Source organism: Hoplias malabaricus, chromosome 2 (assembly GCF_029633855.1).
Source record: "Hoplias malabaricus isolate fHopMal1 chromosome 2, fHopMal1.hap1, whole genome shotgun sequence".
In the NCBI taxonomy this organism is placed as follows: Eukaryota; Metazoa; Chordata; class Actinopteri; order Characiformes; family Erythrinidae; genus Hoplias; species Hoplias malabaricus.
Window position 1 is genome coordinate 37,891,316 of NC_089801.1, and position 24,259 is coordinate 37,915,574.

The 24,259-nt window shown below is 40.6% G+C and overlaps 3 protein-coding genes across 5 annotated transcripts; 2 read left to right on the forward strand and 1 right to left on the reverse strand.

Annotated features, from left to right (window-relative positions):
• Nucleotides 1-232: 232 nt before the first annotated feature.
• pafah1b2 (platelet-activating factor acetylhydrolase 1b, catalytic subunit 2) lies at nucleotides 233-4,690 on the forward strand. Of its 2 annotated transcripts, none has more exons than XM_066659125.1 (6): nucleotides 233-449; nucleotides 1,080-1,160; nucleotides 1,391-1,480; nucleotides 2,984-3,100; nucleotides 3,401-3,523; nucleotides 4,264-4,690. In XM_066659125.1, the coding sequence occupies exons 2-6, from the start codon at nucleotides 1,083-1,085 to the stop codon at nucleotides 4,540-4,542; spliced, it is 687 nt and encodes a 228-aa protein (XP_066515222.1). In that variant the 5' UTR covers nucleotides 233-449; nucleotides 1,080-1,082; the 3' UTR covers nucleotides 4,543-4,690. The 2 variants fall into 2 exon arrangements, with proteins under 2 accessions (XP_066515222.1, XP_066515218.1); XM_066659121.1 differs by having other exon boundaries at nucleotides 233-440; nucleotides 4,264-4,688.
• Nucleotides 4,691-4,769: 79 nt separating this feature from the next.
• On the forward strand, nucleotides 4,770-12,068 carry apoa1a (apolipoprotein A-Ia). The gene is made up of 5 exons (XM_066659120.1): nucleotides 4,770-5,634; nucleotides 9,481-9,581; nucleotides 10,212-10,263; nucleotides 10,518-10,662; nucleotides 11,239-12,068. Exons 3-5 carry the CDS (start codon nucleotides 10,221-10,223, stop codon nucleotides 11,825-11,827), a joined length of 777 nt encoding a protein of 258 aa, XP_066515217.1. The 5' UTR covers nucleotides 4,770-5,634; nucleotides 9,481-9,581; nucleotides 10,212-10,220; the 3' UTR covers nucleotides 11,828-12,068.
• A 161-nt stretch (nucleotides 12,069-12,229) lies between these two features.
• On the reverse strand, nucleotides 12,230-22,722 carry rnf214 (ring finger protein 214). 2 transcript variants are annotated; one of them, XM_066659119.1, is made up of 17 exons: nucleotides 22,580-22,698; nucleotides 22,366-22,401; nucleotides 21,721-21,791; nucleotides 21,409-21,574; nucleotides 21,125-21,184; nucleotides 20,316-20,456; nucleotides 19,845-19,978; nucleotides 19,688-19,756; nucleotides 19,359-19,455; nucleotides 19,145-19,233; nucleotides 18,543-18,630; nucleotides 17,422-17,517; nucleotides 16,662-17,173; nucleotides 14,630-14,747; nucleotides 13,525-13,656; nucleotides 13,300-13,395; nucleotides 12,230-13,109 (listed from the first exon to the last, which is right to left on the reverse strand). In XM_066659119.1, the coding sequence occupies exons 3-17, from the start codon at nucleotides 21,774-21,776 to the stop codon at nucleotides 13,047-13,049; spliced, it is 1,917 nt and encodes a 638-aa protein (XP_066515216.1). In that variant the 5' UTR covers nucleotides 21,777-21,791; nucleotides 22,366-22,401; nucleotides 22,580-22,698; the 3' UTR covers nucleotides 12,230-13,046. The 2 variants fall into 2 exon arrangements, with proteins under 2 accessions (XP_066515216.1, XP_066515215.1); XM_066659118.1 differs by lacking the exon at nucleotides 22,366-22,401 and having other exon boundaries at nucleotides 22,580-22,722.
• Nucleotides 22,723-24,259: the final 1,537 nt, after the last annotated feature.

Here is a 24,259-nt window from a genome sequence, read left to right on the forward strand (position 1 = left end):
GATTTTCATCGACAGAAAGGAAGGGTTTTCCCCTGTCCTGTAAATCTCAATTCTTTGATGTATGTGGATGGTTCTGATAACAATTATATAAAATAAACATGCCCTGATATATTCTATGGTGTATATATTTATCCGATTACATAAAGTGTCCCAGTTTGTGATGGATGATTAGCATTAAAAAGGGGCGGAGTCACGCTTTAACGGAAAACGCGTGACGAGCGCAGCGGACGGAAGTGCGCTTCCATAGAGGAGAAGGGGAGACAGACGCAGATGGTGTAGGATTCGGGGAGGGAAAAGCGGAACGTAACTCTGACTGAACCGTGTGGATATCGCTTTAAGCGAAAGATCTCGAGGCGTGGAGGAGGGAGTCGGAGTCCGTGCTGGTTTCTGGGCTGAACGGGATCGCGCGGAGGGAGCGGCAGCATCAGAGCCGTTAGCAGGTAGACAGAGTATGTGATGTGAATGAAGTGTGGGGTGGAGGCCTAGTGCAGCACTGCGTTACACACACACACACACACACTGAGCACATCTCGATAACATGACTACCATTCTGGTAAATGCACAGCTCTTGTATCTGCATTCTCTAAGGTGGGAGGTTGTTAAGGAGGGAGAGGAGAGTGAGGATGAATAGGAAGAGGAGGAAGGGTGAAAGAGGCTGGATGAAGGTTTAAGGTAGTTTAACCCAGGAGAAGATTAAAGCTAAAAACCAAGACATTCCCTTGCTTTTAGAAAGCAGGCTGACCAAAGTACGGAGTGAATGTGTCTGAATTAAAGACTGGCTTTTTTTTTGGAGACTGCCCAATGAATGGGATGCTCTGGAGCAGCTGCACAGGAAGCTCATATCAATATATACCCAGTGACAAGCATGGGCTAGGAGTATATAAGCCCCAGCTTTGCACTGGGGAGTGATATTGCTCTGTCCCATACCTATGTGTTGATATTATCTAGAAGTAATCATTCAACTTCAGCACCTCATCTCACTAATGCTCTTGTGGCTGAATGTCATTAAATCCTCACAGCAATGTTCTAGTATCTAGCCATGGTTATTTTAACAAAAGCTATTGTTTGTTTGTGAGTAGAGGATGAGTGAAGAGGAGAACCCTGCCGCTGAGGCTGTCCCAGTGCAGGATGTCCAGGGAGATGGACGATGGATATCACAGGTTTGTCTCTCTCCCTGTCTGTCTTTTCTGGCTCCCTGTCTTTATCTGTCTCTTTCTAACTGCCTCCCTGTCTGTCTCTGCCTCTCTCCAACTGCCTCCCTGTCTGTCTCTCTCCATGTGTACCCAGAGTAAGATGCAAAAGTTTGGGCAACCTGGTCAAGTTCTGTTGATTTGTCAAAGTGTGTATGTGTTGTTAAATGTGTTACCTGCTTGTGTGTGCGTGTATACAGCATAACCGCTTCGTGCAGGAGTGTAAGGATGCAGAGCCGGACGTGTTGTTTGTGGGTGACTCTATGGTGCAGCTGATGCAGCAGTATGAGGTAAGTTTCAAGTTACTGCTGAGTTTTTTCGGCTCAGTTTGTTGAACCTCCATGACCCCCAGCTACAGTCGCACTTAACACCAGCAGCGCTGGGGCGGCACTGGAAACTGTCTTTCACTTTTCACTCTCCTAAACCAGGCAGGAGAGACGCAGCAGCACCAGGAAAAATATCAGCCATGTGCAGCTATATCCCTGTTTCTGTGAGGGACATTAGGGAAGATATGTACAAGTGGAGAGAGTAAGTCCCTGTTAGCTCCATCTGTTGGCACAGTTTTTGAAAGTCCTACAAGGAGCAGGGTATAACTGTGAAATGACCACCAGTCATATTCTGTAGGCCACGACAGATGTCTGATTATTTGGATTTTACTAGTGTTTTTATTTAATATAAACGGTTATTTGTTCTCAACAATTTAGTTAGGTTTTTTATTATTATTATTTTAATAGTGGTTTCCACGGGGAATATAAACTGGGTCAGAAGTCTCAGTGCTGGTAGCACCCACTGAACATCAACCTGCAGTGAAGTGCAGAACAGAAAGCTCTATTGTGAAGTGTGTGTGTAACTAAGCTGTTTTGTAATGGGATTTTGGGTCAGAATGGGCTGGAAGCTGTAGGGCTGTTTGGTAATTTAAGATTATATGTTTGATGGATTTGTGATATGAGTGGGTTCATAAGGGTCTTATTAGGTATTGAGTTTATGATTTGATGGGTGGCTCTGTCTGGATGGATGTTAGAAGGGCCAAGTTAGTAAATCAATCTATATTAAAGCCCCTGGGATCGTATAATATTGTGAAATATTATTGTTGTGTAATATTAAACTTGGGTGTTATGTTCAACTTCCAGCAAATATTTCCTGGAAAAATACTAAATAGAAATATGATAAAACACTTCAAATCATGACAGAAGTCACTCATTATATCTCTGGGCTTGATCTTAATAATCCAGTGAGCTTTCAGTGTGATTGACAGCCCTCTTTCACTGAATGGCATGGAAAGCCTTGTTTGTATTGTTTATATCACATTGTAAAATACAGCATTTTAGGGATTCTGCCTGTGTTCCCACTCGTTTACATATTTGTTGGGGCATTTGAATTAAGGAGCAGTGGATTACACACCTTCAATACTCATGCTCCAACTTTGTATTTACATTGCTATGAAAATATAGGTGAAAGAAGCAACATTTTTAGGATTGTGTTCTGTAAAGTGCAACTCACTGGAGATGAAGGATGAAATCACTGCAGTCTCTGAATGAATTAGTAGGAGTGGGTACCCTACGTGTGTGGTCATGTTTAAAATGGGTCTGGTAGGGAATCAGTAGGTGTCAATGTAAGGGCTGTTTCATAGTGTGAAATGAATTATAAGACGAAATGACAGATTCCCCTTTAAGAGACAGTAAATGTAGTATAGTTACGTAATTACTCACACTAATAGTGATACAGGCACATCAGACAAACACAGATACTGTTGTTATTTTAATGACCTGGGCTTTGATTGGGTCTTGTGGCAGGTTTGGAGGGAGTTGTTTTCTCCTCTTCACGCACTAAACTTTGGGGTCGGAGGAGACACTACGTGTAATGTACTGTGGAGACTACAGAATGGAGAACTGGAGAACATCAGACCACGGGTGAGAGAGAGGTGTAGATGTTATGGTGTTTATAATATCAAACAGTATGTTGATGATAATTGAATACCAGCCTTTGGGCTGTAAACGTAATCTGATTTACATATGACAAATGCCATTATTACACTGAAAACAAGACAGCTGTGTTAAATGCTGTTCCATATAGCATTTAATTTAGTGAGCTGGACTTAAGCCTGGACATGAGTTGGTATAACTCCATCTGTAATGACATTATGTTATGACACTGTTGGGCTCCCCCTCTGTCTTAATGAGGTGTGTGTACGTGGTTTTGCTTCTCCACAGGTTGTGGTGCTGTGGGTTGGAACTAATAATCATGAGCACTCTGCTGAGCAGGTAGCTGGGGGGATAGTGACCATCGTCCAGGTTCTCCACACTCGGCTGCCCAAGGCCAAGATTGTTGTTCTGGTAAAGGGTGTGTGTGTGTGTGTGAGTGTGAAGGTTTATGCAGAGAACATATGTATTTATATTTACCTTTAGGTCTTTGTCAGGTTGGGATGAATTGGAGTGGTGTTTGATATAGAGCTAATCCTCCACCATCAATTCCATCAATCAATAATGCCTGTGCGTCTGCTATCAAATCCTCAAAAAATGTTCCAGTATGTTAAAGTTTTTACAGAAGAGTAGAATCTCTTACTGCAAACAGAGAACACTATCCAAATTAATGCCCTATATGTCCAAAGCAATCTTGAATGATCATATGACCACAGGCATTTTGGACATATATTTATAGATGTGTATATTGTCTCACATATACAAAACTGGAGCAAAACTGGAAAAGCAGACTTCAGACAACAGTAGAATGTAGTTTGTAAATATAAACACATTTAGATTTTGAGGCCTGCAATAAATTCCAATAAAGTTGGGACAGAGTCAAAATCAGCTGTCTCATTTGGCACATCATGCAGAGTATTAAGTGGAAAAGGACAAGAATGTTTTCACAGCTTTAACCTGATAAATAGGAGCTAGAACACAGCAGGAAACGCACGTCTGCTGCAGTGCTTTTGGATCATTTTGTAGGTGTTGGATTGTAATTTCTTTTTAAATTACTAACTACAAATCAGTTCAAAAAGACACCAATATTTAAATTAATTCCAATTTCCAGATTCTATCCTTAAACCTGATTGGTCCATATCCCTCTCTCTCAGGGTTTGTTGCCGAGGGGCGAGTTCCCGAACCCTCTGAGGGATAAGAACTCTGCGGTGAATAACTACCTCCGCTCCTCTCTCCCTCGTTTGGGATTCGTCCAGTTCCTTGATGTGGGCAGCAGCTTTGTACATTCAGATGGCACCATTTCCTGTCGTGATATGTTCGACTTCCTTCACCTGACGGCCAGCGGCTACGGTGCCGTGGCCACTCCCCTCCATGAGCTGCTGCTTCAACTGTTGGAGGAAACACCCCAGGAGAGGCGGGCCTCACTTGTCTGAAAGGAGCTGATTGGATGAGCAGTGTGTCTGCTTTTGGAAGGGTGGGGCTAAAGGAGGTCACATTCTGAAGTGGGAACAGTACCATAATAACATCACTTACTGTATGAGTAGTGTAGAGAGAGAGAGAGAGAGAGACCGCCATGAAGGGAGGGATAGAGGGTGGGTCGTGGAAGGGACAGGAAGGGAATTACTTTTAGTTTACTACAGTAAACTAAAGTTTATTTATTTTTTTAAACAAGATACAGGGAACAGATGTGTTAAATTCTTTAATGTATTTATGTCCTCACAATTAAAGTCCCCATGTGAGAGCGTGTGAGACCAGCTTCTGTTGATGCTTTGTGACAGTGTCACACACTCGTTCTACATATGAGGCTTTAAAGTAGCACTGATACTGCCAGCTTCTCTGTGCCTTCACACACAGACACACACACAGCTTATTTCCACACTTGTGTTAACATCAGTCTTCAGTGCTTTTATCCCTCACCCCGATTTCTTTCATTATTAACAGTTAACTAAGACCCCCTCCCTTCCCCAAATCACATGATGCTTACAAAGAAAGGAGGGGGTGGTGTAGAGACACTTTTCCTCAGAGGTGAAGCCAGTCTCTGCCTCTTTTTGAAACTGCTGCTAATAACAACAGCATTGGAGCTCTACATGTTTGAAGGGGAACATTTATGGTACTGATAACAATGAAGGTCCATCCTACACAGTTTTAGTGCATGATTTGGAGCCAACCCTGAAAAAATAAAATGTATTTAACTTGCTTACATTAGTCGTGGACTATAAGCTTCAAACACCAGATACGTAATCGCCTGACACTTACTTCCACGGTGACAAAGAGTCCAGAGTGACCATGGCCTTTATTCCCTCTCTCTTTAAACAATGGATACAGTCTGTGATTCTCTCTCTCATGTGCTCTCTCTCTCTCTCTCCACCCATCACTCACTATTTTATTGTTTACTGCAGACAGTTGTTTCTCTGTTACATTTGACCTGTATTCAAATCTGCTTAGCACTGAGACTCACCACACCATTGGCTAGAGTCTGTGTGTGAGTCTGTGTGAGAGTGAGACCAATACAGAGACCATCTAAGGTAAGACTATGCTGTCTTAACTGTATAAAACTGTGCAAGACCCCGTTTACACCTGCTAGTTACATGTAATTTGGATCTGGATTCTTAACCTTGTTTACACTTAGTCTTTGAATATGCCTCTCGGAATTCAGACTGAAATCTGGAATTTGAAATCAACAAATCTGTACTGAGAACAGTGCATTAGTCTCTGTGATTAGACTAAGAAACACTGGCATGTTTTCACGATGAAAATCAGGTTTAACACCAGCTGATGTCCTAGGGGGTGGTATTCCGCACTGGCGGGTTTCTCAGTTTAGCCGTGATAAATTAAGCTCAATGTCCAGGAACAGAGCTGAGTGACATTCTTATACGACAGTCCTTAATTTTAGACTTAACTTGGCTGACTGACTGTGAAATCCTGCTTTGTTGAATAACCTCTGATCTTCTGAACGATGGGGCTATGTATTCATGTCATTCATGTCTGTATATGACACTCCTAAGAGAATTTAGACACACTTGTTCATACTTCTTCATGGTCCTCAAAATCAATAAACCAGCATGTGTAAACTGGGCTGGGGTGGGGTGCAGATGGAGGTATTTCACAAAGCGGGATTTCAAATTATGCTTTTCCACACCGTGGTACAGACTCTTTTGTTCCCTGGTTGTTTACTACTACCACAGCAGCTCCCCCCACCCTTGGTTAATATTAAGCTTTGTTTACTCATCACATATTTGCGTGTTGTTGTATGAGACCAAACACAGCTTTGTCATCAGTTCAGACAGATCAGTACAGGGTTTTTTTCCCCCCCCACATCCCCAACCCTTTTCTTGTTTCAGCATCCAGCTCTTGCTGGATTCTTTCATTGGCCACCAGTCCAAGGAGTGTTTGAACTTCTTCAAAAGACCATGCCATTATTTTAAGAGCTGCTGTTGTGAGTCTGATAAAAACAAATGGTATGCTTTTACAGATGGCGAATTTGTGCTGGACGTCTGCATTGCATGGCACAGAGGGATAGCTATCTCTGGCCAACTAGTGTTCTGCAGTGTTTAAAGTTGTCTGGTTAAACTGAGAAATCCTGTTTTGTGGAATGTCCTTCAGGTGTGTGCGTGTGTGTAAACTCAATGTTCATGTATATATTAACAGTCTGTATAAGCTTGTGTAGCTGGTGATGTGCTTAAATGATCATGCTTGTGGTGTGTGTGTGTGTGTGTGTGTATGTTACAGTTAGCCACTGAGCTTGCACTGTTTATTTAGCTGCACTGCCACACACTAAAAAAAACATTCCATTAAAGATGGCGGGATGTTACCTCAACCCTGTGTTGTGACTGATCTTTGTTTCTGTTTTCCTAATCTCTAAGCATGAAACCACATGGGACACATGAGCTTAAGGTCACCATGCTTAGCTACAGGTGTATAAATCCCCCCAGTCTAGGACTGTGGAGCTGTGTTCTCGGGAGTGATGGAGCTCCATTCTACACTTCTGGGACAAGTTGGCGTGGTGTTTTGATCCTGAAATAATGTTCCATCATCAGCTCCGGATTTCACTGTTGTATTATGCGGTCGAATGCAATCAAACCCTCACAGCAAAGTTTCCAGTTGTAATCCTGTTTCAGACAAATTCCCCATTAACGCTCATGATTGGGCAAGTGGGTGTATACAAATCAGTATTTAACCATTTCCTGCCTTTGACTTTTTTTTTATTCTGACAACAGGATGTCCTTTTTTTTTTGTATTTAAGACACAGAAGACATTTGAGTCACACAGTGTATTTTTAACCGATCACATGCCTCAGTTGCAGTCTATACCTCCTTTCTTTCACTCACTCACTTACACACACACACATCACATGCTCTAGTCGGGCTTCTGGAGCCCTCTTAAATAACATCAGGAAAATTTATATGCAATCTATGTCTAAAATAAAACTAGGGTATGTTTTAATGTTTTTTTTAAGAGAAGGAAAAGAAAATGTCTGTGGCCCTGCCCACACTGGGCAGTAAATTTACAGGCCTCTTAATACTATTTCCTAAGTTTAAACAGGAATTTTATTTATTGTAATATAATCTACCCTAGTACTGGTAAAAAACTGCTACTCCTATGTTTTCATGGCATTGGACGGGATTAGTTCTGTGAGTCTAGTGTCCACATTCTTTTGGCCATGTAGTGTGTATGCACTTAAGCGGTCCTTATTTACTCAACTGTACCAGTGTCCTCAGAGACGTGCTGTAAGATAACAGAGGAATCACAGTGTCATCATTCTCTCATCAGTTTATTACCATGCAGAGGGATAGGGTTATCTGTCTGTCTCTGCCTGCCTGTTTCTCTGCTATTCTACCTCTTACTCACTCTATCTCTACCTATATATTCTTCTGTATCTTATCCCTGCTGAGTGCCCTTTGGCAACAGGAGTAAAATCTGCATTCTCATTGGTCCACAGTTCCTACAGAATCAGGCCAGCAGCCAATCAGAATAAAGACACTGATTAAATCACTGTTGCTGCAGAAGTCCCTGTTTCCATAGCCACATTTCTGAGAGGGAAAATGGATCAAAGGTTTTGTGTTCACAGCTTTAACCTGATAAAAAATTGTCAGGCTCCCAATTTCACACTTTGGGTTGGGAGTGAGGGGGCACACATCTGTTAGCTGGCATAACATGTCTGGGCAGTTAGTATTCTCTTCCAAGTGTGTTGAACTGTCAAATGGGTTTGTGCCAGCAGCAATATGAAAACAGTGTCTGGTTTTGGCTTGGCTTCATGCTCATACCTTGGTGTCACTGTGTGATTTGGGGGAGCACTAGCTAGCTGTCAGTTGGAACTTTAAAATAATGTACATCTGATAACAAGTATATTTACCTTGGAGCACTACCACAGAACTTTCCAGGTCTAGCCAGCTACAGCACAGACTCAATCATATCACCTGCCATTACAAAACATCATAAAATGTGCTTAGGCCACGTCAACGTACTTGCAGTTAAATGTGTGAGTCATTTGGAAATGATAAGCAACATATATTTTAATAATAGTAAAAAATAAAAAAAAAATTTTATTTAGCACTGCAAAATCTTAATTTGAAACTTTTAATAATAATGTGTAATAATTTGTCAGCCTGTCTCAAGGAACCTTCCCGTACCAAGCCTGGTCCTCTAACCACTGCTAACCCTGTTAACCATTGTTGTCTGTGCATGTAGGGTATATATTTTTTTTTTAAAGTTCAGCACTGCTGTTTATAATGTCATAATGTATAAATGTAAATGCTGGTGACTAGTCGTCATCTGAGGATTAAACTGCTAAAACTGTCTTGTGAAATCATCCACTGTAAACAATGATTCAGTGTGAGGTGAGTAACATGGCTGCCTTAGATGTTTGCTTGGCTGAAAACATTTGAACAGGCTTGTGAAAAGTTGCCAGTGGGGGGGAAAAAATTTAAATAAATAAAAAAAAAAACACTAACAACAAATAAACATCATAAGACTTTAGCGTTCAAAACATACAATAGTTATACAGTATTTACTAGAAAACTATTCTTACATACTTAGCACATACGTAGCAGTCTTATAATGATTTATATTCTGTACTATTGACTAGGTTAACGGCCCTTTGTCTTTTTGTGGTGAACTAGTAAATTAACACATCGGAAAAACATGCTTTTTGTGCATCTTCAGTGTCATTGATTTTACCTTACATTTCAGTGTTACATCAGTATGAGTATATTAGTGTGCGTGAAGATAGTCATGTCAACTTTGCTGGTGCGTGTGTGTGTGTGTGTGGGGGGGGGGTGTATGTGCATGTCCTACACTGATTAGTTCTCGACCGATTGCTGATATCATTCTTAATCATGTGTTGAACCTTTGAACTTCACCCTTCCATGCAGGAGGCCGGAGTCCAACTCCTTCTCACACATCCCCAGGCTCTGGCCTTTATAAACCAAACACCCCAGAGCTGAGTGTCACTCTCCAGACCTCCACTTTTGAGGTAAGAACACGTCTACAGCAGAAGAGGGAAAATGATGGGATGGATAGAATTGAGCACTCTCAGGTTTAAAGAAACAGAAATTAAAAGTAGTGGACAAGAGGGCAGAAGGTTAACAACCTGACTAACAACCTGATTTATATTCAGCTTTTACCACCACCATTAAGAAGCATTATATTTTGACTAAAAATTGGCACAACCTGGTGGAAATGTTTAGCCTGCTAAACATGAGGGAGTGAGTTACAAGCCAGAAATAGTTATGTTTTAAATAAATAAATACAAAAATACAGCTTGCTGAATAACAGTTAGAGGATTGACATGAATTATACTTTTAGGAGACCCCTCTGAAAGGTTTTTGTATACTGTCGATTTTTCTGTGTACTTTGGAAGTTTTAATATTGAATTTTATAGATAGTAATCTATGTTATTTTTTGAAAGATGTTCATAAGGAGAAAAGTTACTGTCCCAGCATCAGTTATAATCTTCAGAGAAACTTTATCTGTGAAACATACCTAATCTGAATGGTTGGCTGATATCCTACATTCTTATATCACTGCATCCATACTTATTTTACATGTCTGTGATTATATAATATCCATAATAACAATACAATTCCCTTATATCTCCTTTCAGACCTCAGCAATGAAAGTTTTGGCTCTTGCTCTGGCCCTCACCTTGGCTTTGGGTGAGTGTTTTCCCTCACATTTATATTAGTAAATATAGGCTGGATGTGTGTGACAAACTGTCCACAGGTGTGTGTGATAGAGACTGGGAGATTGTGTGAAACTGTCCACAGGTCAAGGTTAGTTAAAAGTACCAATGCAGTGCTTTAGATGATGCTAAGTTAAGTTGCTTCAGTAAAGTTAATCCACAAAAAAGGTCTCTGGTCAAAGCTTAACCCACACTGAACACCTGGTCTGTCTTTTCTGTTGTCCCCAGGCTCCCATGCCCGAACCCTGCAGGCTGATGCTCCCACTCAGCTGGAGCACTACAAGGCGGCTGCTTTGGTCTACCTGAACCAGGTTAAGGACCAAGCCTACAAAGCCTTGGAGAATCTTGAAGGAACTGACTATGACCAATACAAGTAAGAGAGAAACCTTGGAAAAAAAAATAAAAAAAAAAATAATGATGCAGTCCATGAAGGGTCAGTGGGTTGGATGGAGGGTGTTTGGACAGGGAATACTGCTCTAGGACTTTGAGACATGACGAAAAATATTTGTTGATGACATTTTCCACAAGCAAAACCAGATAAGAGCTAAATTGGGGAAAAAAAACATATGAACAACATATGAATGAACTATAATTCAATGTTTTTTACTTTTGGTCAGCAAGTAAATACTAAACAAAAATGTGGAAAAACTAATAAGTAACCCATTATTGTGGATTTTAAAATCAGAAATGAAAGTAAAACCTTTGAAAATGCATAAATAAATTAGGCAATTATTTTGTTTAATGGACTGTAATTAGACTAAAATGTATTTGGTTTTCTTTGAATAAAATGAGACTAAAGCTAACTATCTAATACACATTTTAGTATAAAGACTAAGACTAAAGCTAAATCAAAATCAGCTTCCAAAATTACCACTCCTTTAAGATCTCTTGTAAAAAATGAAATGCTAATCTCTCTCACATTCTCCAACTATTCTCTGTCTCCCTCCAGGCAGAAGCTGACTGAGAGCCTGGACAAACTCCAACAGTATGCTGACACTGCCTCCACCTCCCTGACCCCCTACACCGCCCACCTCATGGAAGGCACCAAACAGGCGCGTGAGCACATCCTGACCGAGCTGGAGAATCTGCGCTCACAGGTAGAGCCTCACCGTGCTGAGCTGCGTCAGGTCATCGAGAAGAACCTTGAGGACTACTACAGCAAGCTTGGCCCCGTCTTCCAGGAGTACCTCGTGGACAACCAGAAGGATCTGGAGAACCTGCGCCAAAAGCTGCAGCCCGCCCTGGAGGACCTGAGGCAGAAGGTGGAGACCAACTTCGAGGAGACCAAGTCCAAGCTGGTGCCCATTGTGGAGGCCGTCCGCAGCAAGCTGACCCAACAGCTGCAGGACCTTAGGAACCTGGCCATCCCCTACGCCGAGGAGTACAAGGAGCATGTGATGAAGGCTGTAGAGGATGTGAAGGACAAGCTGGCTCCACACACCACCGAGCTGCAAGGACGCCTGGAGCCCTACCTGGACACCGTGAAGGCCAAAGTCCTGTCCGTCTACGAAACCATTGCCCAGGTTATCAACAGCTAAATGTTTCTCAGCCTTGGACTTACATACTCACTCCATTCCACACAGTCGGAGGTTCTGGTTTCCTTGAGACGTAAAATAAAAAGTTTATAAAAAGATCCAAACATCTCCAAGTGTCTCTTTTTCTTTCAATGCCAGGACATTACATGAGTCCAAGATGAGAGCTGTCTACCGGTAATGTCCCTGGTCTTTTTACCAATGAGACAGATTTTAATTTAGTGTGACACCCTGCCTGGTGTGAGTGACTGGGTGAGTGTATGATGGGCTTGTAAGTGGGATTGTGACCCGCCGTGATAAGGATGAAGTGGTTACAAAAGATGAATGATTGAACGAATAAAGGAGTTTTCAAAAACTCTGAATTAAGATCATTTATTGAACCTGGTCCTGAAAATAGTGTTCATTGCAAAGTTGCTAAACATTTTACAGTGATAATTACTCTCTGTAAATACATAAAAACAATAACAAAATGCATTAGAAAAATCTAAATAACTACTAACTCTAGCCCCTTTGAAACACCTTTTCATAGTAAGAAAATGATCTTACTAGTGGACTGCCTCAGGTATTGGATGATAACTCCATCTCAGGTGGTATTGAGGGTTATTTGCATTGAGAAGGAATTGAGTGCTTTGAGAACCAGAGCCTACCTGTAGGAACTAGTTTAACTGATATTGTTAAAAGTGCTCGGTTCAGAAATTATTTTTATGAAAAGGCATGAAATGAAGAACCTGAAATAAAGCCTGGGCACTTACAAATATCAACAATACCTGCAGCAGTAGTACGTGAAATAATACTAAAAATTTTAAATCTTCGGGATCCTGTATCTTGAATGTTAACTAGATATTAAATATGGGTGGTTCCCAGGTGGTGCAGCGGTGTAAGCGTTTGCACCAGATTTTTTTAGTTTGGTCTCTGGTGATGCCTGAGTCATCTGAGGCTAGGAGACCTAAAAAGCACATTTGGCCTCACTCTCTCCGATTTCTCTGCACATGGTGCTAGCTAGAACAGGTATCTGCCGGCTAACGTAACAGATCTGGGCAGTGAGGGTTCCTGCTTCTGTACAGTAAGCGATCAATGGCATTGCGCTAGTACCGTTCCAAAAGAAGGTGAGGGCTGGGCTCATGCGTCACGTACTCCACCCTCCTGAGGCTCCTGCATTGACACAAACCTTGGGCCAAAAAAATAAAATAATAAAAACAAAGTTGACATGTCCACCTGTGTCTGTTTATTTGCTGGGGCAGAAAGGGCAGGAGTGGTCCTTGCTGGACTTCAGCCACACACTGATGCACTAGAACAATAACATGGGAACAAACATATGAACACACTAAAGAAGACATGTTTTGGCCAAAATAACTGGAGCAATAGCCTAAAACTTGTGGTGTCAATGAAAATGTCTTAATAATGTGCATTAATAATGCACCTCATTTTTTAAAGCATTTGTTTTGGCTTTCCCCTTCAAACTCTGTGTCCTCACTCACCTCTTTGTGTAATGTGTGGGTGCAGTTGGTGTTGTATTGGGTTCCAGGTTCTACATGGTTCTGACACATTAAACATAGCTTGCGCACCAGTGGAGCCTGAGAGTATGAAAGAGAAAGAGAAAAAAAAAAAGAATTAGGTGTTCACCAAGCAATGCCCAGCCCACTGGATATATTCAACCCACCACAACATATTACAGCAGACACAGTGTTAGATGTACTTCTGACCTGTGGGGGTCTTGGCTGGAAGACTGGAGAATTAGGATGTCTAAACTGAGACTGAACTGAGAGTCTCTGGGCTGGACCTTGAGGACCACTATAGAGCCGAGAGCCAGGAGGAGGAGCAATGAGGCCTGGAGCCTGCAAGGAAGAAACACAACACTGTCTGCTTAAATAGTTTTTAAATCATTTCAATGTGCAGAGACATAGTACAACAATTAGAATACATTTAATCATATAAAAATAATAATTATTTACATTTTAGTTATAATTTATGCCATTCAATTTATATACAACATTAATAAAATATTTACATTTGTGAGCTAGCACAGTAACCCTAGCATCTTTAACCGATTATCAAATATATTACATTCAAATAATTAATTAATTAATTTTACATTTTGCACAATGGGTCAGAATAAAACTTTTATGGTCAGGCACAAATCTTACAAGCCTCAGTTCTACATCTAAGGTTTTAGTACTCAGTAAAACTTTATTAACATTCAAATTAACCAGAGCTCTATCTCAAGAGTTCTGACCTTAGCCAGCGAGCTAACCACAGCTAACGCTTGTTTACTACAACTACCAATTCACCCACTCACTGGTGTGGACTCACCAGCGTTCAAACAGCTGTTTTTTTTGCTATGTTTAATATCCACAACTGCTTGCTCAAGCTCACTTACTGAGGTGATGACAGGGTTGCCAGGTCTAGTGTTTATCAGATATCCAACAACAATATCAAGCTAAAAGAAATTCAGTGATTGTTTTTAAATATTTGGTTAACATCAATTCAAAGGTGATCATTTTTTTTTTTCAAACACTGATTTTACCAGTTAGAGAATTTTATTTTATATCCCAACCCCCTTTTTTTTCTTTTTAATTTGGCACATTTTCGGGTCTTAAGCCCCATAAGCCACCCACTCACTGTGCCCTGTATCGGTCTTAGACAAGTCACAAAACAGACCCAAAAAAAATGCAAAAATATATACAAACCACTGACATTCCAAATACAGTACAGAGATAAACTGACCAATACCTAAGCCAAAGGGCTATAGGAGATTGAGATTTTGCTTTTTGTGTGTATGTGTGTGTGTGTATATGTGTTTGCACTGACCGGCCTCTCACTCTGTGCCAGTCTCTGGGAAACCTGCTGTATGACCTCATCCATAGACAAACCAGCCATAGTGCCACGCTCACTCTTAATCTGCTGCAGTACACCCATCAACTGAGTCCTACATCACACACAGGAAGTTGGTGTACATATGCCGTTCACAACCTGGGTTTCAGACCTCGAAAATCCTATACATATACTTCAGCTAATATTATACATAACAGTAAATACATTTCAGTTATGTGCAAAATAATATCACTAATGTTAAATTACTGATTTTGACAAAAATGATTATACAACATGGGGGGAAAAAAAATTCATGACTAGGTGTAGCCATGAAATGCACAACCTACAGAATTAACATGACATGCACTCTGCTAATTGGGTATAATTGACTCATACAATAAAAGAAGTGTGTTTAAATTAATAGTAGTGTGGAGTTCAATTAGTGAGGTCATTCATTCTGTGAAGAAACAGGTGTCAGTTATGACCATAATTTAAAGGAGGAGGGCAGCAAATGTTGTTCCTGCTGGTTTTAGCCCTTGTGTCATTCCAGACATTATACCAAAGGAGAAAGAAGTTGATTGGAGAGGGAAAAACATAACACAAAAGTGCAGGAAGTAATTGGCTGCTCAGCTAAAATGATTTCAAATGCTTTCAAATAAGTAAAACTAGAAACACGCGGTAGGAAAAGAAACACTACCATCCACATAGATCATAGAATAACAAGAATGGCAAAGAAGCATCCAATGATCAGCTCCATGGAAATCAAACAAGATCTTCAATTACCTGTGAATACTGTAACAATCTGAAGATGTTTACATAAAGCCAAAATATTTGCAAGAAACCCTCCTATAATATGCTGCTGAAAAAAAAAGACTTGTGTAAAACGGTTACAGTTTGCCAAAGAACACATTGACTGGAGAAGTGCTGCAACATTCTATTGACAGATGAGAGCAAGATCATTGTTATTGGATCTTAAGGCCACATAGTTTATGAGATGACTCAAACACTGATTTCAAACCTCAGTACATTGTAAATTATTATTCTTAATTATAATCATACACAACATGTAAAATATCCTATGCCAATCCATTAGAGCTTCACATTCCCACCACACTCTCTTCCTACATACAGCCACCAAAATTCCTGTTGAAGGCTCAACACTAAGGTGGCTGTGGCCGTTTATGATCCGATCAGCAACCAGCTATCCTTAACAACTATGGTTAATCATTGAGCCCAGCCCATGAGTACCCAAACCAGTCACTGCATCACTAGCTCTTCACAGGGTTCATCAGACAGGCAGCCCCTCTCTGGTGTTTTGCTGAATTAAACCCACAACACCTCCAGAAGGCTCAACAGTGAAGTCTAGTGCCCCAGACCCACCGCCCTCCAAGCCAGTTTTACAGTGCTACCTTACCCTTTACCATTATCAACCGCAAATCCACACTGGCCTCCCTGGTGACTAAGGCTGTACCTAGCCCCACTGGCACCGTTAATGCATGCTCAGTGGCACCAGTTTCACGTGAACTTTACATGTTACATCACCAACAATCCCAATAGCATCTCTACAGTACATTTCCCTAAGTAATCTGTGCTCTCCTTATCCACAACCACTGACTAGACCATTCAGCTGTTTCTGATAACTCCTTCACCTGTCCTTAGTTTCTGCCCCCTGATGCCAAACTGCACAAAGCAGAGATAAAATATGCAGACATTATACAATACATGTATTTTATGCATTTTTGGGTTGCTAATCTTTTTTCTTTGTCTATTACATTCCTGTGTCTTCTGCATCTTGGGAAAATTCCATTTAAAGTAACACTATTTTGCATTTTTACATTAAAATTACAGCATCAGGATCATTTGATGCTTCACTGAGTTATATAATATGAAAAATAGTCTCTGTTGCTGCTAATCCACTGCAGAAACTGCACTATGCAATATAAATATTGGAGCAGGGTAAGAAACAATCCCTAACCCTAGTAATGAGAAAAATCATGAAGCAGAAGTGTATGACCTTAGTCCTCTTTACCTGGTACTTTGGGGGAACTGTGCACCCAGTCGCTCCAGTAGTTTGTCCAGCTTGCCTGCTGGTGGTGGATTGGACATGACGGTTAGTGGGGAGGGGTTGGCAGTGACTGGGAGGGGCCGAACGGCTGCCGTGTGAGATGTTGTCTTGGGAACAGTCACTGGAGTAGTTGCCATGGATGCTTGAGTAGGTCCAGTGGTGCTGTAGGTACTGGCGGGTGTGATGGTGTGTGTGTGAGCTGAGGGGTGAGGTAAAGGCCCAGTGGGCCCGGTGGGCATGCGGAAGTGCTGAGGAGGTAGAGCCGTGGGCATGGTGAGATGAGGTGTAGGCCCTGAGGCTGTGTGAGAGGTGCTGGTTCTGGTCCGAGTGGAGAGGTTTTGTGACGAGACAGTGGAGAGGGGAGGAGTGACTCTATGAGTCGAGGCACCGGCAAGGTGGAACTCGGGTAGCGAAGCAGGAGAACCATAATACTGCATCTGTACAGAGTTCCTCAGAGGACTCATAAACAAATCAATCTGGGAAGAGGAAGAGAGAGAGAGAGAAAAACATTGGGAATTATTGCTTTCAGATTTTATAAAACAAAAAACTGTACATGTTAAAAAAAAACACAATTATAATAATAATACAATTTTAAAACATTCCCAATTCTCTCACACACACACACACACAACTGTATGGTGTCTGATTTAAATCAACATTACCAGTTCAAAATGAATATAGGACACCATGCACATTTGGATGTCCCATCCAGAGAGAGACCTACCGTGGGGACATTAGGGAGAGATGGAAGGAATACTGTAGGTAATGTTTCCAGTGGCTGACCATTCTGTAGAAGGCTAAGGTTTTCATTATACATATTCTGAAAATAAGAAAAAAAATTAAACTGTGATGGGGCTGAAGAATCTAAAATTACAGCAATATTTTACCACTCAGCTAAAACCTAGTGTCTTAATCCCACCTCACACGTTATCCAGGCTCACAGCCACACCCCTTCACCTGTAACTCATAGGTTGCAGTTGACATTACACTACAGAGTAGAGCCATACTGGGGACCGACTCATTACTCAAACATGCAACATAAATGAATGAATAAATGATTTTTTTATTATTGTTTCTGTCAACACTTTAGTTGCGGCATGTTTGTAAACAGAGAACTGTTCGTCTGTGTCTGTCAGTATAGGAGATTGGGCTGCGTCCCAAAATAGAGTCATACTGCCTACGTAGTGCACATCACATATAATAAAACTAATAATACAGCCTGTAATTAGATGCTCATTCGACATGGAAACTTGAACCTTATAGCTGACTGAAATTATTTTCGAAAAAACGCATTATGTGAGTGCACAAACCATTATTTTAATGAAGGACTGTGCCCCATACAGGGTGTAGGGAGACATCAGTGATTCTGCTTCTGCTTTGCTGTGGCATGGAAACATCTCTCAATGTTCATTCACACTTTCAGACAAGGAGAACTACTTTTAGCTAAAAAAATAGGAATACTTTAGGCAGAATGTCACAATAAAATATTGTCCTCCAATAATCTGTTATACTCTCAGAACGCAGGGACAGAGGGATCAAATTATTTACCTTTAAACAGGGAGCAAAAGGCTGAGACAATGGAATATATGGCTTGTGTCTGTAGTCCCTTGCACACTTAAGCAAAACATGAGTGAAATAAGGCAATGGGTTTCTGTGCTTCTGGGTGCTGGAAAACTCTCTGCAGCACTGTGAGAGGCGCTGTGTATCAGTTTTTTCCCCCCATTCGATGACATTAGTGCTGCGCTCTAAAACCATCAACCAAAATCGGTTCCCAATATTGTACCCACAGCAAAAACATTACCAATGCCACCCATGAATACTGGTAAACTAGCCACACCCCTTCACCTGTAATCTAGTGAGGCTGCTTCGGACCATCACTACATTCTTTTCCCACTCCAGGCGCTGTTGAGCTTGCTGCGGGGAAGGGTCCAACCTGTCCACAGAGCAGTTAGTTAATACACAAAGTACAAATTCTCACACACACGGAACCAAATATTTGGGAATAACTGAAAAGACAAAATAATCTATACCATTTTTTTAATGACGCTATTACCTTTTTCTAGTTCCCAGCCGAAGACAGGAAACTGAGTGGATCTTTACTCTTTAGCTTCCCTGGAGCTGTGTGACTGTGACACTACCTGCTGTGCCACCTCATTCTTTTTCTGTTTTACTAATTCATACATTCAGTCATTCATTATCTGGAATGAGGAGGCAGGAATACACCCTGGAGGGGGCGCCAGTCCTTCACAGGGCAACACACACTTTTGAGTCTCCAATCCACCTACCAATGTGTGTTTTTGGACTGTGGGAGGAAACCTACCTACCTAATTTATTTTAAGTAATATTGTGCTTTGTTCCTATGTCTGCTGGGTTGTTACAAATGTTCAGTTTTCAAGACATTTTTAAATAACAGTTTAGTATTACATTACATTTAGGTTATACATTACCTGAGAGTACCTAGGTATCTCTCAGCTTCTGCAATCCAGTCTTCTACCAGAGTAATAGCCATCTGTCTCTGAGACTCCAAAGCTGCTATCTAAACACACACACACACACAAAATAATGACCTGAAAGCTGTGTTAATTAAGAATATAGCATTCAAGTATCTTGGAAACTAATTCTGGGTGATGGGGATGTCTTTGCAGAGTAGGTGGAGCTTACCTCATCATTCAGAGTGATCTGACAGGTTTCTTCAACTTGTTTAGAAAGTCTTTCTCTCTCTGCTTGCAATTCACTGATCTCTTGTTCCCATGTAAGTCTGCAACAGAACACAAACCATGAGCAACATACAAATTCAAGGACAAGAATGTCCAATACTGGAAGCTTTTGAAGGCTTATTTAATAAGCATCAGTTGTTATTAGACATCTCTAGGGTGAGACGGACAAAAGCAGCCTTTACAACACTTGATTAAATGAGATTATACAGATGTCATGTATGATTATATTTATATTAATGAACTAATTATTGCCTTCTTTCTCAAAAGTCTGACCTCTCATTGTTTTGCTCCTCAATGAGCTGCTTCAGCTTTCTGTCTGCATCCTCCAAGTCCTGAACCAGTCTAAAAACAGAAAATCACACAAAACACATTAACCACAACAGAAGCTTCCAACATACCTTAAAAACAGTCCGTTTTATTTGCACTCTACTTTTTCTTTGCTTCTAACAGTCGCTCTTTCTCAGCTGTCAGCTCTTCTACTTTAGCCATGAAGTTTTTCCGGGTGATTTTGCTGCTGTTCAGTTCCAATTTTTCATGGACATTCCCAATCTTGCCAAGGAGACTCTGCACACAAAAACCCCAAAAAACTATCAGTTCTCAGCAGCATAAGCCAGCCCAAAACTACCTGGAATTAGCACTAACCACTCATTCCAACAATTGTGTTGATTGTTTATTCTGTTTACGGTGGTAATAAAACTGATCACAATCACAACAATAATATAGCAATATATTGACTACCACTTTCATGCAGAAAATTAGGTAATTGCTAGAATAAGATTCTATTTTGGGAAATAATGGGTGTTGTTTTTGTCACACTCTCACTTCTAAGCATCCCATTTTAGTGGCTGGAACAAATTAATCTAGAATGGTGTGGAGCTGTAGTGAGGTTTTGGAAATAGACCTGATGTTGCCGTATCTTCTCATCTCTCGTCTTTCTCAGACTCTCAAGGAGGAGCTCGTGTTCAGTCTGCTCAGCACTGTCCTGCTTCACCAGAGACTCAAACTGCTTTGCCAAGACAGTACTGTACTCATCTACAGAGTGCTACAGAGATAGAGAAAAAAAGACAGACAGACAGAGAGAGAAACAGAGAGATAGATAAAGTATATATTCACAATCATCATCTTTTTTCTCTTGGTCATGTTCAAGGTTGCGGTTATTCAAAAGTACATTTGATCCAAATTTGAGACATTGTCACTCCTTCACAAGTTTATATTTTTGCTTTTCAAAACCTGCAATTACAGGATGAAGGGGGCTTGCTAAAACCAGGGCAAGACAAGTAAAAATTATAGAGCACCTTACATACACAATGGCAACTCAAAATGCTTTAGAAACACTGTAAGAGCAAGGTATATAAATAAAGAAACCATAAATAAAAAAAATAATAGATAATGAACTCTACTATTTTGCACATTCCACATGCTCCACTTATATTAAAGAAACAGATAACAAAGGCACTGTGATGCTGAAATGGACTAAGAGAATGATAATGATGATAACAGAGGCTTGCAGTGGATTCTCACACTTTTATAGCACAAGATATGAATGGATCAGCTCCAGAAAAGGCTACAAATACAGATCACCTCTGTAGGCTAAAGCTTCACTGCTGTCCAAACACCACTGAGGACTGAGGCAGGGCTGCAGCCACATGACTTAAAGCATACACACTACATGATTACCAACCCTCAGTAATTCCCTCAGAAGTACCCTACCATGACAGATTCCCAGTCATCATTAGTGTTGGAGCCTTTCTCTTCTGTCCAGTCTTCAGTCTACAAAACGCACACACATACACAAGATCCATTGGAGCAGGGCATCAAGCTCTAATCCTCTACACCATGTTAGCAAATGTCATTAAAAAACTGAACACTTAAAGAGGAATAAGAATAACTTATAATTAGTGCATTTCTCCTTTAAATGAGCACTCTGGGCCAATCATACAGCAGCAGAGTATTACATCCCTCTGTCCCCATTCAAACATCCTTTACAACCTCACCTGGACTTCCTGGTCCTCTGTTTCTGAGCTGACCATGTTGGTGGAGGCATCAGGGCCAGTTAACAACGCAGCCTGCTCTGTCGCTGGAGCCTCTAACAGCTCCGGGGCTGACCACAGATCCGGAGCAGAAACAGACCACAGAGAGGAGCACACTGGAATATTATCTCTGTAAACATAGAATAACATCAAATACACATTTCAAACATTATTTATGTTATTTTCTTCCAACCTGAACAAATATGACTGTACCTTATCTATTCAAAACATATTTTATATATATTGTGCATATTTACTGTTTTAATAAATACTTACCTAACTATGTCCTGCTCTAATGCTACACTCCATTCAGTCGGTATTTCACTCTCCATGAGTGTGAGTCAATCCTGCGAATGTGAATAAGAGACTTTAAATACAACAAGGCCAACAATATCAATGCTCAGGACCCTCACAGAGCAGGTATAATTTGGCCGGTGAGCTACAGTGTCACTGACAGGGTGGTTTTGTTAGTGTGTCTTGTGCTGGCACGAGTGGATCAGATACAGCAGTGCTGTGGGGGGTTTGTAAGCCCCTCAGTATCACCGATAGACCAGTCCACCAACCAAAAACATACAACATCATTCTGTGACCACTGATGAAGGATTAAAAGACAAGTAACACACCACCTGCTGAGAATGATTCACCACCCAGAACATTCCTGCTCGGTGGGGGTCCTGAGCATTAAAGAACAAGGTGAAAGGGTTGTAACAATGTTCCAAAGCAAAAGATGTCTAACTATATAACTATATATGTTGCACTACAAAGTGCAGCAAACATGCTTTAGGTATTCTGAATCTGTGTCAAAGAAAAACAATACCATGCGCAGATAATGAGGTCTCAAATGAGATACACGCACACACACACATATATATATATATATATATAAATAAAAGTCTGCTTTCAGTTTGAGCGTCCACTTACTTTCTACGACGATGAAGTCAGCTTATACGTTCCTTTCTTCAGCCGTAGACATTAAAAGAGTAACATTACCAAAACACTCAAATAATAAAATGTTTAGGCCTAACCTTATTTGTAACTCCTCTAGTGAAAATGACAGAAACAAAACTGAAAGCTAAAACTAAACAAAGTCATTAGCAGCGAAACTGCAGAATAAATTAATGTTTTGAGCTCTTACCGTCGCAGGAAGATCGTGTAACTCCCGCTGGCCCAGGTCCCTGTTTTTAAACTCGGAGGTTTATCAGTTTAAGGGCGAGTAAATCATCTCAATCTCAGAAAAGCATGGGCTTTTATTTTGTAGACTAGTTTGTACAGTTTATAACATCCGGTTTCTTTGGATCCTCTATGGACTTTTATTTTGCTTTTTTCAGTTGTTTCATACGGAGCCAGGAAAGGCACATTAAAAAATTAAGAGAAAATTAATATTCGTAATCTCAGTTTGTCCAAATTTTCCTTTAGAATTCGTAAAGCAGACACTTTGAAATAAGCCAAATGTATTCCTTTCACTTTAAGAAAATGTGCCCTCAGATTATCTATGTAAATGACAGTAACTCCCACATCAGCTTTGCTTTAAAGGACATATTTATAACTTTTAACTCAGTTTGGACAGGTTCTTAACATTGAGGGCAGCCAACTGTCTAATGAAATTTATTGTTTAACTGAAGGTATTACAAATCTCCAGGGTACATTTTTCCTTGTCTCGTTTTTTTCTCGTTGGTTATGGTCTCCTTAAATTTAAATAAATAATTGGGGGGGGGGGGGGGGGATGATGAAATAAGATAAATAAATATTAATAAATAAATATTTAACCATTAAACACTTTTACTGCGCCACCGTTCACATTTAAACAGCAGAGGGCAGCACACCGTTTCCCGTTTACTCTTTCAATGGACATGTAATATTCATGTTCTACCACTATTAATGTTATATACTAATCATTAAATAAAATTCTAAGATTAATGTTAAGATGTTGGAACACGATATATATCTTATCCCAGACAGCGAGCATATATCGGTTCACTGGCATAAAAAGGCTGACACACCACTGACTGTAGACCACTGCTGGTCCACCGTCGGACCGCTCAGACTATTGTCCTGTGTACAAACAAAATTTGAATCTCCTCAAATAGATTTTAAATCATCACAGAGACTTTTATTCTGGAAAACAAACTAATACAAATGTTACCAACAACTATGCGAGATCTAATAATGAGTATGCCTGATGATTATGCAAAAATGCTGACACTGTACTGGATTAAAATTATTTACTAATCTTATTTATAAAGGATAACAAAAGAACCTAACGAAGGAAAAAAGTAAATTGGACCGTGAATGGAAAAGTGCTAAAATGTGGCATTGCCTTCAGTGGGCCAACAGTGGTCTGCCGTCTCCTTGCTATCAGGGATAATATCTATCACAGCGATTCTCGACTGGTGGGTCGTGGGCACGTTCTGGGCTGCTCGCAGACAGCTTGTGAAAAATTAATACATTTAAAAATAAAAAATAAGAATAATTCATGCTAATCTGATTTTGTACTCATCCTTTATCTAAAAAAAATCGAGAGACGCGTCGGACGCGTGCAGCATTCTAGTTGCCATGGTAACCACCATTCGTTTGCTGGTTACCCTTCTCTTTAAATTTGTATCAGCTAATGATGTTCGTCGATGTTCACTTTGCATGCATATATTAATGACCATGAGAAAATGTGGGGGCAGCACGGTGGCGCAGCAGGTAGTGTCGCAGTCACACAGCTCCACGGGTTAGATTCCTGCTCTGGGTGACTGTGACGAGTTTGGTGTGTTCTCCCCGTGTCTTCGTGGGTTTCCTCTGGTTTCCTCCCACAGTCCAAAAACACACG

Excerpts from the sequence above, each read along its gene's own strand:
- pafah1b2 (XM_066659125.1), top strand. The coding sequence starts at position 1,083 with ATGAGTGAAGAGGAGAACCCTGCCGCTGAGGCTGTCCCAGTGCAGGAT. Across the intron at positions 3,101-3,400 it reads TGGAGAACATCAGACCACGG|GTTGTGGTGCTGTGGGTTGG; the intron begins GTGAGAGAGAGG and ends GCTTCTCCACAG. Across the intron at positions 3,524-4,263 it reads AGGCCAAGATTGTTGTTCTG|GGTTTGTTGCCGAGGGGCGA; the intron begins GTAAAGGGTGTG and ends CCTCTCTCTCAG.
- apoa1a (XM_066659120.1), top strand. The coding sequence starts at position 10,221 with ATGAAAGTTTTGGCTCTTGCTCTGGCCCTCACCTTGGCTTTGG. Across the intron at positions 10,264-10,517 it reads GGCCCTCACCTTGGCTTTGG|GCTCCCATGCCCGAACCCTG; the intron begins GTGAGTGTTTTC and ends TGTTGTCCCCAG. Across the intron at positions 10,663-11,238 it reads ACTGACTATGACCAATACAA|GCAGAAGCTGACTGAGAGCC; the intron begins GTAAGAGAGAAA and ends GTCTCCCTCCAG.
- rnf214 (XM_066659118.1), bottom strand. The coding sequence starts at position 21,776 with ATGGAGAGTGAAATACCGACTGAATGGAGTGTAGCATTAGAGCAGGAC. Across the intron at positions 21,185-21,408 it reads CAGAGGACCAGGAAGTCCAG|ACTGAAGACTGGACAGAAGA; the intron begins GTGAGGTTGTAA and ends TGCGTTTTGTAG. Across the intron at positions 17,518-18,542 it reads GCAGCCTCACTAGATTACAG|AATATGTATAATGAAAACCT; the intron begins GTGAAGGGGTGT and ends TCTTATTTTCAG.